This window comes from Hypomesus nipponensis, chromosome 6, assembly GCF_054491055.1.
Source record: "Hypomesus nipponensis isolate SF chromosome 6, ASM5449105v1, whole genome shotgun sequence".
In the NCBI taxonomy this organism is placed as follows: domain Eukaryota; kingdom Metazoa; phylum Chordata; class Actinopteri; order Osmeriformes; family Osmeridae; genus Hypomesus; species Hypomesus nipponensis.
The window spans coordinates 10,204,177-10,219,693 of record NC_140366.1 but is presented as its reverse complement, the minus strand read 5'-3'; the positions used below and the strand labels follow the sequence as shown (position 1 = coordinate 10,219,693).

The following is a 15,517-nucleotide window of genomic DNA, read 5'->3' as shown; positions in this document are numbered from 1 at the left end:
TCTTGGCTGGCTACCAGAGGGGGGGGGGGGGCGGTGAGGTTGTGAGTGTGTGTTTGTGTTGGGGGTGGGGGGGGGGGATTGAGAGAATTGTTGTCTACTTCATATGGCTGGTTTCCTGTGACTGTAATGTGATATGACGGAGGTGAGAGTTGTGTCTGCCTAGTCGGCCAATTACAATCCGTGGAATTCTTAGCAGCGACCAAACTGTTTGTTTGTGGAGACTGTTGTTAGGGGTTTTGTGTTTCTATTCATGTTATTACTGGCCTTGTATACAGGTCATAGTCACATTTGAATAGAGCTATTGATATACTAAGCAGCATGTGTTCATGTCATACAATTGTTTCTAAATGAGTACGTGCACTGGCAAAGCCCAGTGGGAAAATCCTTCCCTGGATAGCCTGGTGTTATTTGATCGTCAGACTCATCAGACCTTGAAATGTTAACCGACGTTTGATTTAGTCATGGATGTCAAACACCTGCAGCCAAAAACGATCCCTCGTCCTCACCTCTGTGTTCCTCTCTACCTCCACCCTCGGGTGTGTGTCCTTGTCCATGTGTCCATCCATGCACGTGTGTGTGTGTGTGTGTGTGTGGCTAGCCTGGATCCTAAGTTGCGGTGTGGCAGTTGAGGTATTCCAGGTCAAACAAGAGACCCAGTCATGGTTGACTCCCAGGTGGCCAGCTGCCATACCCACAGCCTCCATAATCACCCCTGCACCTTCACCCCCCCACCCCCACCCCCCACCCCCCTTCACGCTCTCACCCCCAACTCCCCCCTCACACCACTAACCACACCCTAAACCATACCCACAGCCTCGGCCTCCATAACATCAGCACCCCATAACCCCCACTCCCCCATAACCCCCTCCCCCCTCACCCCACTAACAGCACCTCAAACCCCTGGCTGGAGCAGAACAGCACCCTCAGGCCAAAGCCATGCATTGTCAGGTCCCGAATTAGACCGAATGTAGACATTGTGCAACGTTTTTTTGTTGTTGCTTCTAACAGAAGGTGCCAGTACGGTAGCGACTAACAGAGTGGCTTGGTTGGTGTGTGTTGAGGTTGGTGTGTGTTGGGGTTGGTGTGTGTGTTGAGGTTGCTGACGTCCACACATGAGGCTGTTGGCAGGTCTGACGTCCCCAGAGAGCTGGGAGGTGTTTCTGTTTCCTTTTGTTTATGGTGTTTCTGTCCTTCCTGTTTCCGGCCTCAGGAGGAACGCAGCATTGGAGGGGGGGGGGGGCATCACTACAGATGCTGAAACTGTAGGGGCTGGAAACACACCCACCATAGCCTTGTGTGTCTAGATATAGCTGCATGGGAAATGTATATTTTTTTAATAATTTGTGCGTGTGCTTTATTGTGTTTGATAACTCTTATCAAACACAATAACTCTTAACTAAATATCACGTCATCTTTAATCAGCATTGCTCAGAGCCCTTTTCACATGCAATCACAATAAGGCTCTACAGAGGTCACCACCAGAGACCCAACCTGAACTCTTAGAAAAGACCAGTTAATGACTGGGTGGATAATGTTCCCAGGGAAAACATCCCAAAAAATAAAGTAAGCCGTAAGAGAGGAAGCCTTATTCAGTCATGGATCTTCTCCTCCAAACACTGTCACACAGACACTAGCGTTAGTTATCCAGTCAGATACTGCGACTGTAGTGGTCATGAAAGCATCGTACCAATGGATCGCAAAACCCGATGTTCCTTTCGGTGTTCCTGGCTTCATGCCGGTGTTGCGATGACATTCTTGTGACAGGTGTGGAGTGGATGAGGGCCGGAGCCCAGTCTGCTCTCGGTTTGGTGTTTCGGAGGCTTGGCTGTTTGGGGTGTTGTCAAGATCAGCCATGCCCTGTCAACTCTTTATCCAGTTAAGGTTATGTACAGCGGGAGTGTTTATAGTCCCTCCAACACAGAGCGACAGGCGGGAGGAGACCGAGAGGCAGGGACAGAGGGAGGCATCCTCTGGCAGCCTGAGCAGGCTCTCTTTCAGTATGACCGGAGAAAAACAGGGAACACTTCGCCATGAGTCGAGATAAGAATGCTCGCACAGCAAAAACGGTGTTTGCTCCGATCCACTTTGATCTTGGGACGCATTTGAATGGACGCGACGTCCGTGTCAAGGGCAGGTGGCATTCCGATGCACGAATGCAAACATGCTCGCCGGCACGCAAACACACACACACAAAGAGATGAATGGTCTCTGAATGATAGCATTAACTCTACCACGAGAGCTGCTGCTCGGCTGCATTCCGCTGCAATACGTCGGGGCTGGACTGCGTACAGGGGAGACTCATTGTGCCTGAAGAAAGCCAGGGTCGGGGGGTGACAGCCTCCAGCCTCGGAGGCGGCAGATGGCCTATAGCGCCGTCACACAACAGTGCAGCCTCCTCCACCATTCACGCCCGCTCGTCTGAGCGCGAGCCGACTCCTGGCCACAAAGCGTATGCTCCGCCCCCTACAGCACAGGCCCTCGGTCCCGAGTCTTGCAGACATCGGCCGGCTCTCAGAGAGAGCGGTGGCTGACTCGGGTCACCCGGGTGCAACCTGCCCTGGTGACGGTGCTCTGACAGCTGTGATAATGACTATTCTGTCCTGGAGAATACCCCCCCCCCCCCACCTGCTGCCTCCTCCTCCCCAGGAAAGTCATTTCTCTGTTGTCCAGTTGGACGTTACAGCTCTGAAGGATTCTCCCCGTGCTTTCTGCTCTGTGTAAATGAGAAGGTCAAAGGTTGTGTTTGGGGAAAGGGGTGGGATGTATTGTACTGGACCCTCCTTTCTCCTGTCCTCTCTTGGTGGAGGGGCGCAGGGACAGGATAGGCGTAGCGCGGCGTTAGTTACCGCAGGAACTCTGTGAAGCACCGTCCACTCTGACCCCTGACCCCTCCAGTCTCTCTCAGGAAATGAGTCTTTTGCAAGACGTAAAAGTCCCAGAGTCTTTTTCTTTGTCAGGAAATATTGCAGTTGTCCTAATTCATTTGTGTCATGTTGTTTAGAACATATTTCAATCTGTTGACAGCTGTAGTGGTGGTCCCTTAAGACTTTGTTGTCCCAGTGACCGATTGGATTTGTCAGTCTATCATTTTCATTTTGTGTGTGTTGTAGCGTTCCTAAAAAAACTATTTTATAAAATTGGGGGCGTTGGGAGTGGCGGTACCTAAAATAGTACTGTCCAATGACTTCAACCTTTAATGTTGTTAAAGTGAAGAAAAAAAAGAAAAAATAAGTGGAGAGAAAATTGCTTGGAATTCCAGAGAACCCAAAAATAAATAAGAGACAGAATGAAGTCTGCTTTTGAGAAAGGTCCTTGGGCAGCGGTACGTCATGGAAGAGGGTCTGGAAGAGGGGGGGGATGGAGAGTGGAGAGGAGGAAGGGTGGGGGAGGGGGGTGAGGGGAGGGTGGAAGTAGTGGGGAGGTGTGTGGTGGGGGTGTTTAGTTTTTGGGTGGGGGGTTGGAAAGAGGGGGGGTCCTGACCGCAGTGGGCTTCACACAAGGCCAGTCTGTGTGGAGCTAACCCAAGCCCCTCCCTCCTCTGTTCCCCTACAGATGAGCCTGCGAGGGAGAGAGAGAGAGAGAGAGAGAGAGCAAGAGAGAGAGAGAGAGAGCAAGAGAGAGAGAGAGGGGGCAGATGCGTGAGTGTGTGTGAGCGAGCGAGGCGCTCAGTTTGGAGGAGCTCACACAACAGCACAAAGCTGGCGCGCGGACGAGGGGGAACACAAGGGGATTATGCCCAAAAGTGTCTGAGTTTGTCCCACGGACCTACAGCGGGTAAGACAAGCTTTGTTTATATGTTGCTTTCCTCGCAATGTCCTGTGTGCCTGCGTACCGCTTTTATCCTCTTCACTGTTTCCATCTTTGTTTTCATCTACATCATGTCTCACTGGGGTTTCTATTTTTAACAGATCAGAATGGGAAACACTGACAGCCAGTACAGCAGCTTTATCGCTCCGGGGAAACCGAAATCCTGCACTCTAAAGTTCCACTCCAGGAAAGAGGAGGTGCAGTCGCCCCACTGCTGGTGGAGGGGGAGTGAGGCGGGCTCCGGGTACAAGTCTAGAGGGGCGGGGAGGGGCTACCTGCCCCAGCACAAGAACGGCCAGCCCTACGGCCCCCGCCACTACGAGCACCTCGCCAAGGGAGCGGGGAAGGGGGCCACCTGTGGTAAACCCAGTTCCCCGCTGAGGTACGGCCAGGGCGACGCGTTGCGAACCGACGGCCATCGCTACGGTTACCTGGAGAGCAGTGGCGAGAGCGTGGGGCCGGGCGCCGGCGGGCCCCCGGAGAGCCGGGGCAGCCCCAAGGTGCTGCTCAGCAAGGACGGCAGCATGCGCGTGGAGTTCACCAACACCAGGAGGGTCCCGGTGGAGAGCCAGCCCCTGGCGGGCCACCCCTCGGCCCCCCAGGAGCCCTCCCTCCGGACCAGCAAGGGCAGCTCGCTCAGCTCCGAGGGCTCGTGGTACGACTCGCCGTGGGGAAACGCGGCCGAACTCGCCGACAATGTGTTCGCCTGCGCTCCGCCCGCCGACGCCAGCAGCGGCTACGCCACCTACTCCTCCATCCGGACGGAGGAGACAGGCTGCGGCTACACCGGCAGCAGCGGTTACAACACCTTCTCCTCGGCACGCACGGATGACATCTCCCCGGGCTTCAACACCAGCCTGCTGTTCCAGACCGACGATGGCACCAGCCAGTATGCAAACACCGGCTACAACAGCAACGGCTACAACACCTGCTCCTCCGGCCGCACTGAGGACAGTGGCATAGGGGACTCGGTGATCCTCCACCCAGACCAGAGGGACTTCAGCCTGGGCTCGCCTCCCGTGTCCCTGGCTGAGCTGTACGGCACGCCCAGCATAGCGGCCCCCACAGGCCGCTTCCAGGACGTCCCCCAGCACCGGGCCTCGCTGGCCTCGGTGCTGGACGCCGTCATCCAGGAGGAGGGCCCTGACGAGCAGCGCTACTCCTCACACACGTTGCCTTGCCGCAAGGCCGGGACCGTCGCCGTCAACGCCGCCGCCGCCGCTGGCAACAGCAGGAAGGACTCCCTCAAGAGCCGAATCAGACGCCTGAGTGACTGGACAGGAAGTCTGAGCAGGAAGAAGAGAAGACTACAGGTGAGAGGAGAGAGGAGACAAGGGAAAGGGGAGAGGATAAGGGGTGACGGAGAGACCTCGGTAGAGAGAGACAGAAGGGTATGGACTGGGCATGTACAGATTTGATCATATTACTGGCCCCCACTCCTACCTCCTTAGAGACCCCTGTCTGAGTTTGTTTGATGGTAATCTTATCGTTGGAGTTGTTTTGGTCACTGTGGTGGCTGCAGGTCCTTCTAGATGTCTAGTCATGCGGAACACAACATTTCATTGTTCAGGCATGACTGTCCTGTAAAAGTCACAACAATGCCTTGTTGATCACATGACTCACATCAGTAAACTAGGATAATCTGTGATAGCAGTAAAGATTATTCCTTTAAACAAAATGTCAAATGTCTCTGAAACTTAAAAGGACATCGCACAAAATGGGCTTTGATTTTAAGAAAACAAAGACCGACAACCATCTAAATTGTCTTTGCCGTCTTATCGGAAGAAATTATGTAATAGCTGATAGGGCCTCTCAAAGGCAATTTGAGGAGCATTTTCAAATATTTACAAGACAAGGAGTAAACCTTGTTCATGGGATACTGTTTTCAGTCTTTTCAAAAGGAAAGAATAGCTTTAGATCCGGATACCATCTGACAACACATTCTTCACCACAGTGTGGCCTGGATGCACTGGTGGATTCATTTACTGCGACAAAGGCCAAGAGAAGGAGTAATGAAATAACAAGACTCATCATGGAGTCTTCCAGTGCCTTGGCTCTAGAATGTGCTGGCTTTAAATCAAGCCTGCTGGCCGTGTAAGACGAGCCTTCATACCTTTTTCTTTTGAGAGGAAATTATAGCTATTAAGGAACTTGAATAGGGACACGGAGTGATACACGGTCCTCCTCCTCACGCCATTAAAGAAATGTGTGAAGTTGGAGATATTAAGATACACAACCTCTGATTTGGTCCAGATTATATCAACGTCTTTTATTTTCAAAACAAGTTGTCTTCGACCAAATGATATCTGGGGTTTGCCGAGTCGAATGTACTTGCAGACTAGGATCATGTTATGTTATTCAACAAAAGCGTCACCGTTTCGCATTGTAGCCAATGAATGTTGTATAACTGTCATCTTGGGCGTTGCTATTGACCTCCGGTAATAATAGAGCTATTATATTTTTAGAATTGAGATAATTTTTCACACAGTGGACTCATATTCCATATTCCTTCAGGAGCCGTGCGGAGGGGATATCAGTGCGGTCTTCCGTGGCCCCTCGGACCCTGGCTCGGCTGAGCCAAGCTCCCAGGTGACCTGTCCCTCATGGAACCCCCTCCACACCCAGAACCAGAACCAGGCCTTCTCCGCCTGCTCTGGATCCTTCCGCTTTCCTCCGGGCCAGCAGAACCCCAACGACGCCCTGAGGCAGAACATCTACGAGAACTTCATGCAGGAGCTGGAGACGGGCGGCGGGGGCAGTGGGCCCGAGCGCCCCGAGCCCTCAGAGGAGGAGGCCGACGGGGAGGAGGGAGGCGGCGAGGCCGGGAGCAGCAGCGGAGGCTCCCTGGGTTCTCTGGAGCAGCTGGACCTGCTGTTTGAGAAGGAGCAGGGCGTAGTGCGCAGGGCGGGCTGGCTCTCCTTCAAGCCCCTCCTCACCGTGCACAAGGACCGCAAGCTGGAGATGGTGGCCAGGCGCAAGTGGAGGCAGTACTGGGTCACACTCAAAGGTACCTTTACCTCCCCCCCCCGCACACGCGCTGGAGATAAGCCTCCTGTAGATGAGAACGTGAACAGATGTGGGATGAGTGGATGGATGACTGGATGAATGGATGGTGGGAAGGAACGAAAGAGAGAAACGACTGGGTCTAAGCTGCTGTCCACCCCTGTCCCAGGCTGCACCCTCCTGTTCTATGAGACCTATGGGAAGAGTGGACCTGAGCAGGAGCTGTGCCCGCGCTACGCCCTGCTGGCCGAGGACAGCGTCGTCCAGGCCATCCCCGAGCACCCCAAGAAGGAGAACGTCTTCTGCCTCAGCAACGCCTACGGAGACGTCTACCTGTTCCAGGCGAGTTCCCTCCCACGCTCCTCCTGACTCTCCTTCTCGTCCGTCTGCGCGGTGACATTGTTCCGATCTGCTCAGAGCCTTATCTTTGCGTCTGTCTTTTCAATGTTTCAATCTGCAGTGTGAGTGAGCATGTAGGGGGTTTTCTGTGTGAGTATGTTGTCTTCTGTGCTCCAGGGATGTGGGGTATGACTGTAAGAAAGGGTTAGAGAAGCGTGATGTTGGCACGTGATAGCTCTTCCAGTCCGGGCCCCATGCTATGTCCATGGGTGAACCACAAGCCTGGACTGGCCTCTGGTGCATTTTAGGATTTTTATGTGTGGCTGTTGTGGTCTGTAATGACTGTGCTGGTGTAACTCATATCCTGCCCATACTGCCAACCTCTCAGTTCTATTGTCCTCCATCATGGAGTTTAAGTGATGGGGTTGGAAGAAGAACGTTCTCTCCTGTTGGCATAGAGCTGTTGACCGCCTTTTTTCCAGACTCCACACAAGGGAAAGTCTTGTCTCCTTAATGTCCTTCGCACCAGTTTCACGAGCGTGAAAGTACCTTTTTTTTTCTTCTTTCTGGCCTTCCATATGATTCGGTTACGGAGTGTTTACCAGACACACAAATCACACCGTCCTTCTGTCTTCCATGCATCACCATGGCAATGGGGGGGGGGGGGGAGTGCCTTGGCCCTGCTCAGCGAGAGAAGTGGGGGGGGGGGTAGATGAATGTGCAGTGGGGCTTTTGTCTGGCACTTAAGGATCCTCGTCTGCCCGGAAGAAAGGCCCGGGTAATGAGAGCCATGTTTGTCCCCTCGCTCCTGGGCACTGACTCTCCTGGCTTGCTTCCCTCCATCCCCCTCCCTTCCCTCAGGCCGCCAGTCAGACCGACCTGGAGAACTGGGTGACGGCCATCCACTCGGCCAGCGCCTCCCTGCTGGCCAAGCGGCAGGGCAAGGAGGACACGGTGCGCCTGCTCCGCAGCCAGACCCGCGCCCTGCTCCAGAAGATCGACATGGACGGGAAGATGAAGAAAATGGCCGAGCTGCAGCTGTCAGTCATCAGCGACCAGAGGAACAGGAAGGCCATTGAGAGCCAGGTGAGTGGGGGGGGGGGGGGGTCCTGGGGCGGATATCCCTGTGTGGAGAGATCAAAGGGCCGGGGTGAGCCCGGGCCGTTCAGATAAAGCGGTGAGGTAAATTGGTCAATTTGGTCATTAGTTTCTGGGGTTGAAATAGGAACCAGGGTGTTCTGAAGCCAGTGAAGATGAGATATCCACCTGTATGACATCCTTCTGGTTCTAGGCCTCTGCCCTCTGCATCATTACTCTAAGGCGTCCTTATGGAACCTATTCCTAGAAGTTCTGTCTTGGGAAACACTGTAGAACATACTATGTTGCCGTCGCATGTGCAGTTTTAATGAACGTTCCAGATGTTCTTCGCTCCACATAGAGCTTCACTCTGACAGGAAAACCAGACGAGGCCTTCTTTTTTTAACGGAACACACCAAATGCTGATGTGTTGACAGTGAGTCAGCCTGTGGCCCATTGCTTACCATTAGACTACCCCCTGCCTACGAGAAAACAAGAGCGGGTTTACTGGAACCGAATTAAGGCTACTTAAACATCCTTTGTTCTTAATGATGCAGGGTTGCGGGGGGGTTGCAGGTCAAGGCCAGTTTGCGGGGAGGAGGTGTGTTGGGGGTGGGGGGGGGGGGGACAGGGGGAGGGTTAGGGGATCAAACCCCTGGTACAGCTTGGATCATCTCCAGGCCCCTCGCTCTCTTTGATGTTCTCTCTCTGAAAGTGATACCAGCGCTCTGCCATTTGAAGTGAGGCTCTTAGGGTCTCATCTCTAGATTAAACTCTTATCTCACGTCCATTCAGTCAATTACAGAGCCCTCCTGAGTGAAGTAGACGAGAGAGAGTCCATGCAGAGAGATTCCTCTCGTTCCTCCTCACTGGTTGCAGTGAGAGATTAGATGAGGCGGTGTGGCTTGTTTGTATTGAGACCATTTGCTGAGGGCCCCATCCTCCTGTGTCTTGACCTTGTATGTCTGAATGTGTGTGTATGTGTGTTTGCGTGTGTGTGCGTGTGTCTGTCATCTCCCAGATCCTGCAGTGGGAGCAGAACCTGGAGAAGTTCAACATGGACCTGTTCCGTGTCCGCTGCTACCTGGCCAGCCTGCAGGGCAGTGAGCTGCCTAACCCCAAGAGTCTCCTGGCTGTGGCTGGCCGGCCCTCCAAGACCACCCTGGGCCGGCTGGGCATCTTCTCAGTGTCCTCCTTCCACGCCCTGGTGAGAACCTGCAACACCCCCCCCCCCCCAACACACAGCCTTTCTATGAGGTTTCTCAGAAAACCCGATGGAGTTTGATGAAAGTCCAACTGCTTTTCGTACGACTGAACTTCAGACACGCGGAAATCCTCTCGGCTCCTCGTGAACATAATCTTCAGATGAGGTCTTGTACTTGAGGTACTTGAGGTGGTACAAGTACAAGACTCGAGTAACCCCCCCTTCTCTTCTGCGCTCAGATCTGCACGCGTGACGACGCCACCCTGCGGAGGCGCTGTCGCTCTCTCTCCCGGGGGATGCGCAACAAGAGGGGGGTCTTCTCGTCCCTCAAGGGCCTGGACAGCCTGACCAAACACAGCCGGAAGCAGTCTGCGTCCCAGGTACTGTTCCATTTGACCACCCCTGTCCTGCCCCCCGCCCCCCTGTGATTAGGGTAACCAATAGGATAAACTTAAATTGCAACGGTGGGCAGGAAGGGTCAAAAAGGAGGACAAGAAAGGCGGAAAGACGGACACGCAACAGCGGTCCAAACAAAAGGTTGGAAAACCGGACTGGTCAGTGGTACTTGTGATGTGAACAACACAGTGGAGTAGCGAGGTGAAGCTGAGCGCTAGCTAGCTTCTGTGGATTAGCCTGGCGAAGACTCTATTAGACTGGTTTAGCCTATCAGCTGGGAAGGATTTGTGGGGGGCTACACCCTTTTGGTGGTGCCGGGCGCCCCATTTGCCATTTGCCTCTCTCCTTTTTATCACCTGTATAAACAACGGTTTACAAGGGACCCCTTGGCTCCTGACTGGACGGCACGCTTTTTTTTTCTTTTTCCGTGGGCCCTTCTGTTTGGAACAGAGAGGCTGTTTGATAAACCCATCGGGGCGGCGGGTTCTTGGAATGTGGTTTAAGCGTTCCTTGTGGGCCGCGACCCATAAATCACCCCCCCCCCTCCCCACATGCCCCGTGCTCGTTTCTCGTACTCTGACTCGCAAGCAAGGAAGAGCAGGGGAAGCACGTCGTAAAGCCGTCTTCTGAGGAGGTTTGGAAGCGCTCCAGAGTCAAAGCGTCCAGTGAGGGAAGACGTTGTTTCCCCCCCTCGGGGATGTGGCGAGCTGCTGATATCTCCCATCGCTCATTCCTGTGTACACAAGCCAGCTGCACAGCAAGCCAGGCTCCACAGGCCTCAGTTAGACCCTTCAGAGTGGTCTATATTTAGACTGAGGGAGAAGCTGTCATCAATGTTACCCCTGGTGGAGGACATATCTCTCTGCTCCCCCCCCCCCCATCAATGATTTGGTTCTTCCAGAGGGATGACATACAGACATGTTCTCTTTCCAAACACGTGCTCTCTGTTGACATTCCCTCAATGGCCTTCATGTGCACACACATAAACCCTATCTCAGCCTAGTCCTGTGGCATGGCCTCATGATGGTTCAGACAGAGATGCAGCAGTTGATCATGCCCAAGGGGTGTGCTAATGTGTGACATGTCCATATATGACTCCCTCCTGACTGGCAGAGGGAAGGAGAGAGAGAAAGAGAGAGACCTCCCCAGCAGTCAAAGTCATGAGTCAGAGAAAGTACCCCTCTCAGACAGGCCAGTCAGTGGAACACAGATAGAGGAGCCATTACTACACGCCATATGTGGTTAATTGTAGCAAGCTGCTGCAGCGTGCCAGTGGGAACAAACAGATGGTTTGGGTAAACCACACTGTCCACTAAACGTCCAGCAGCATTACACCAAGGGGGGGGGGGGGGGGGGGGGGGGGGGGTAACTCTACCCTCCCCGCTCTCTACCAGCAGCCCACTTTTATGTGAGGGGGTCAGAGGAGGGAGTTATGTAGTCAGTCACAGAGTATGTTGTAATTGCTTCCAGAGAGCTGTGATCGTGAGGTGACATGAATCCCCCACTCCCCACGCCGTCGTCCCCCACACCCCCCACCCCCCTCCTCAGACACAAAGGACCGGAGAAAAAATACTGGATCAAAGAAGAACTTGTGTTTAGGCGGAGCACTAATGAGGGCACTTTCATTCTGGGATGCCGTGATACAGAATCACGGTTGGCGCAGGCATGCCACCTGACCTACGTGGAGGTCCTGTCCACAGTCTTTGGTGCCGGAGGCCGGGGGGGGGGGGTCGTGCGTGGGTGTGTGTGTGTGTGTGTGGGGTGGGGGGGTGTCAGACTGGCGCGTGCGGCTAGAGGAGACAGTCTCCATCCTCTGGCAGGCCTGATTACGGCTGTTCCATCTGCCTGACTCCTAGACCTGTAATTTCAGCCCAGCCAGACCGCTTATTCCTTCCCATGACTCCTCGGGGTTCATTTTGGTTTCTATCTGGATCCGAATTAGTATCAAAGTCTTTAGTATAGACAGATAGCTTTTAATTAAATGTAAATATAGACCCCTGTTCTATTATTTTGAGTGCATTTTTCTTCCGAGTCACTCTTGTGAATGTGTGCGTCCTCTTTCTGTGTCGCAGGTCTTCGAAGGCCAGAGTTTCGGGCTGCGAGGCCCCGCCCCCAGCATGTGCAGCTCTGAGGTACGGTCGACCTCGCTAGATGAAATACATCTTTTGTTGTCGGCTAAATGAATACAGATTCATCATACCGTGCTTCACTTCTTGTTTGCACTCCCAAACTCCTATTTCATCCGGTGGTAGGTTATCAAAGCCTGATGTCGCTCATCACCTCCACCCCCTCCACCCCTCTCCATCCTCTTGTTGAGTCTGCCCCCATGTGTCCCCTACTCCAGGTGCTAGGCTGCTTTGTGGCCCGTCCATTCCTCAGACTCCGTAATCCTGGGATGGAGGAAAGAGTTGGTGTGTGGGGGGGGGGGGGGTATCTCCATTCACACGGACCCGGGCCTAGTACAGCTGTCACAACAGCCTGCTGATCTGTTGATTCTGCCTCAGTGCAAACAGGCAGGCGTGAGGCGGGCTGCAGGATCCTTGGGGGGAGGGGGGAAAGGGGCTGGGGGGGGTGCTTCTGGATGGAGTTCCTTTATTCCACTAGAACACCATTGTCACTCAGTGTTAATCCCTCTGTGCTGTCAGAGAATGCCTCTCCACTTGCCAGTGTGCACACACACACACACACGCACACACATGCTGACCTGTTGCTGAGCGTATTCAGTGGCTTTTGGCTTTGGTTCAACAGACTCATAAAACAGCTGTGAGGGACATGTCAACATAGGTATCTTATGGGTTCTAAACTGGTTTTAATTATAGATTTTTATGTTGTCGGTTTGTCGGTGAAGTAAATATTTAATGTTTAAGTGCATTCTCAGGCAGAGGTCCGCTAAGACAAGATTTTTACAAAGGATTTCAAAGATGTGCTCATTTATTTATTAAGCTACAAAGTATGTCCACACACTCAGAAGACTAATAAACACTTTCTCTCTTTTTTCCCCTTCTCTTACTCTTTGTCTCCTTTTCCTGCTCTCAGAGGTTGGACGTGCCTTCCAAAACACAGCCAGCAGCACCCTCTGAAGGTCTTCCGTGGTACTGCACCTTAGAACCTCCTGTCTGTGTGAACATGCCCGACGACCAAGCTGTCACGCTGCCCCTAACGCCAGACCTGCTCGTATCAGACGTGCTGTCTTTGGCATGTAAGGTAAGCACAAACTCGCCCTACTCATCACTAAAACATGTTCCACACAAACCAGCTGGATCTGAAACCCCAGTGTCAGCAGATTCCCAGGAATCCTCTGGTGACTGACTGGTACAGGGAAGAGGATGAGATGATAGGGGAAGGATAGCTGTAGGGGGGCTCAGCCGGTTTAATTGCTCTTGATACTTTCATCATTCATACCTTCCCTGCGTTAAAAGAGCTGGTTCACCACATCCTGTTGGCTGAAGGGGGATTTGAATGCCTCCTTATTCATTCAGTGGAACAAGCTTGGGTCTCACTTGATCTTTCTCTCTCTGCTTCCAGGAGAGGCAGCTGGACCCCAGCCAGCACTGGCTGCGTGTGAAGAGGCGACCAGGCCAGGACTGGGACCTCAGTACCCCAGCCCCCAGTGACCCAATCAGAAACCTGGTGAGCCACAACATTCACAACCCCCTCAGTCACTATACTGTCCAATCCTACTCTTTCATTCCATTGTTACACCTGGGGTGGGAGTGAACACCTACAGGAGGGTAGCTCTCCTGGAGCAGGGTTGAACAGCCCTGTGAAGTCATTCTATCACCACTACATCATTAGTCGTTGTCACTACTCCTTATTCCCTGAGGACATTACACATCGATAAGATGTGATCAATGATGATGATGATCTTCCTGTGGTGGACAGGTGTATGAGGAGCTGGAGGTGTTCCCTCTCAACGTGTTCTCCATACGGCTCTCTCGCCCTCACAGCGCTGTGGACTTTGGTGAGTCAGACAATAACATTGGATTTGAATGGGCGAGAGAGAGAGAGAGAGAGAGAGAGAGAGAGAGAGAGAGAGAGAGAGAGAGAGCTTGTTGACAAGCTAAATAGCTGGGGGTTGAAGTGAAAACCTACAGGAGGGTATCTGCCCAGGACTAGAGTGGGACAGCCCTGCTGCACAGTACAGAGTGGGACAGCCCTGCTGCACAGTACAGAGTGGGACAGCCCTGCTGCACAGTACAGAGTGGGACAGCCCTGCTGCACAGTACAGAGTGGGACAGCCCTGCTGCACAGTACAGAGTGGGACAGCCCTGCTGCACAGTACAGAGTGGGACAGCCCTGCTGCACAGTACAGAGTGGGACAGCCCTGCTGCACAGTACAGAGTGGGACAGCCCTGCTGCACAGTACAGAGTGGGACAGCCCTGCTGCACAGTACAGAGTGGGACAGCCCTGCTGCACAGTACAGAGTGGGACAACCCTGCTGCACAGTACAGAGTGGGACAGCCCTGCTGCACAGTACAGAGTGGGACAGCCCTGCTGCACAGTACAGAGTGGGACAGCCCTGCTGCACAGTACAGAGTGGGACAGCCCTGCTGCACAGTACAGAGTGGGACAGCCCTGCTGCAGAGTACAGAGTGGGACAGCCCTGCTGCACAGTACAGAGTGGGACAGCCCTGCTGCACAGTACAGAGTGGGACAGCCCTGCTGCACAGTACAGAGTGGGACAGCCCTGCTGCACAGTACAGAGTGGGACAGCCCTGCTGCAGAGTACAGAGTGGGACAGCCCTGCTGCACAGTACAGAGTGGGACAGCCCTGCTGCACAGTACAGAGCATGAACCTGGAGTATTAGTGCTCTGACCTGTTGTCCCTCCTCATGCAGGGTTCGCTGTCACCGGCCACGTGGACGGACTGAGGAGAAGCCACGTGTTCGTGAGCGAGGTCAGCCCTGCTGGGCTGGCCGTCACTGAGGGTAGGTCCTGGTGCTGTCCCCAACACAGGCCCCTGAAAGACAACAGCTACATTTTCAAATCAAGATCACAGACCTATGTATATATCTATAAATATATCTACATATAACTACCATATGCAATACATGCTATAGTTTGAATCACTCTGCATGTACATATCTCAGTACTGACCGGTGTGATCGATCCCTCTGCTCAGGGCTGCGGGCCGGCGATGAGATCCTGGTTCTGAACGGGGCCAGCGTGTCCACGCTGGACCTGGGCCTGATGCAGGTGTTCTTCAGCCACCTGAGCCTGCAGCTGCTCCTCAGACGTGAGGAGACCAGCTCCCGGGACCTCAGCTCCGCCTGGCCGGACTGTGACGCCGACGAGTCCTGTGCACCCGCACCCCCGCCCCCCCTCAACCACCCCCCTCCCTGGCCCGAAGGTAAACATCTATGACATCGCCAGAGCCACATGCTCTTCCTTTTAATTGTTTTAAAAATCTTCTGTGTGAAGGCTTAGCCAGATTCTAGATTTTTCTCCCTGCCACTAGAGAGCATCAGAGAGCAGTGTCCTTCAGCCCAGTTACCTGAGGCAGTGTGTGTGTGTGTTTATGTGTGTGTGTGTGTGTGAGGGAAACGCCTCACCACCCAGTGATGCTGTGTGTTCAGGCCTGGCTGGGGACGCCACAGCACGCTGTTCTAATTAGTGGGCTCTGATGACAGATGGCAAGTTTCACTGGGCAGCGCGACACAGTCGCCGGCTAAATGTCCTCATCATGACCA

At 53.5% G+C, this 15,517-nt stretch overlaps 1 protein-coding gene across 2 annotated transcripts in view; it reads left to right on the top strand.

Moving 5' to 3' along the window:
• The window catches only part of tiam2b (TIAM Rac1 associated GEF 2b), a 31,446-nt gene that overhangs the window by 9,428 nt on the left and 6,501 nt on the right, over positions 1–15,517 (top strand). For both annotated transcript variants that reach the window (XM_084700562.1, XM_084700563.1), the window contains exons 2-14: positions 3,553–3,774; positions 3,909–5,120; positions 6,322–6,814; positions 6,980–7,152; positions 8,011–8,235; positions 9,248–9,433; positions 9,670–9,810; positions 11,899–11,958; positions 12,863–13,030; positions 13,352–13,456; positions 13,709–13,787; positions 14,666–14,755; positions 14,950–15,177. In XM_084700562.1, coding sequence (XP_084556688.1) covers positions 3,915–5,120; positions 6,322–6,814; positions 6,980–7,152; positions 8,011–8,235; positions 9,248–9,433; positions 9,670–9,810; positions 11,899–11,958; positions 12,863–13,030; positions 13,352–13,456; positions 13,709–13,787; positions 14,666–14,755; positions 14,950–15,177 — 3,154 coding nt within the window. In that variant the 5' untranslated portion in view covers positions 3,553–3,774; positions 3,909–3,914. The remainder of the gene's footprint in view (positions 1–3,552; positions 3,775–3,908; positions 5,121–6,321; positions 6,815–6,979; positions 7,153–8,010; positions 8,236–9,247; positions 9,434–9,669; positions 9,811–11,898; positions 11,959–12,862; positions 13,031–13,351; positions 13,457–13,708; positions 13,788–14,665; positions 14,756–14,949; positions 15,178–15,517) is intronic.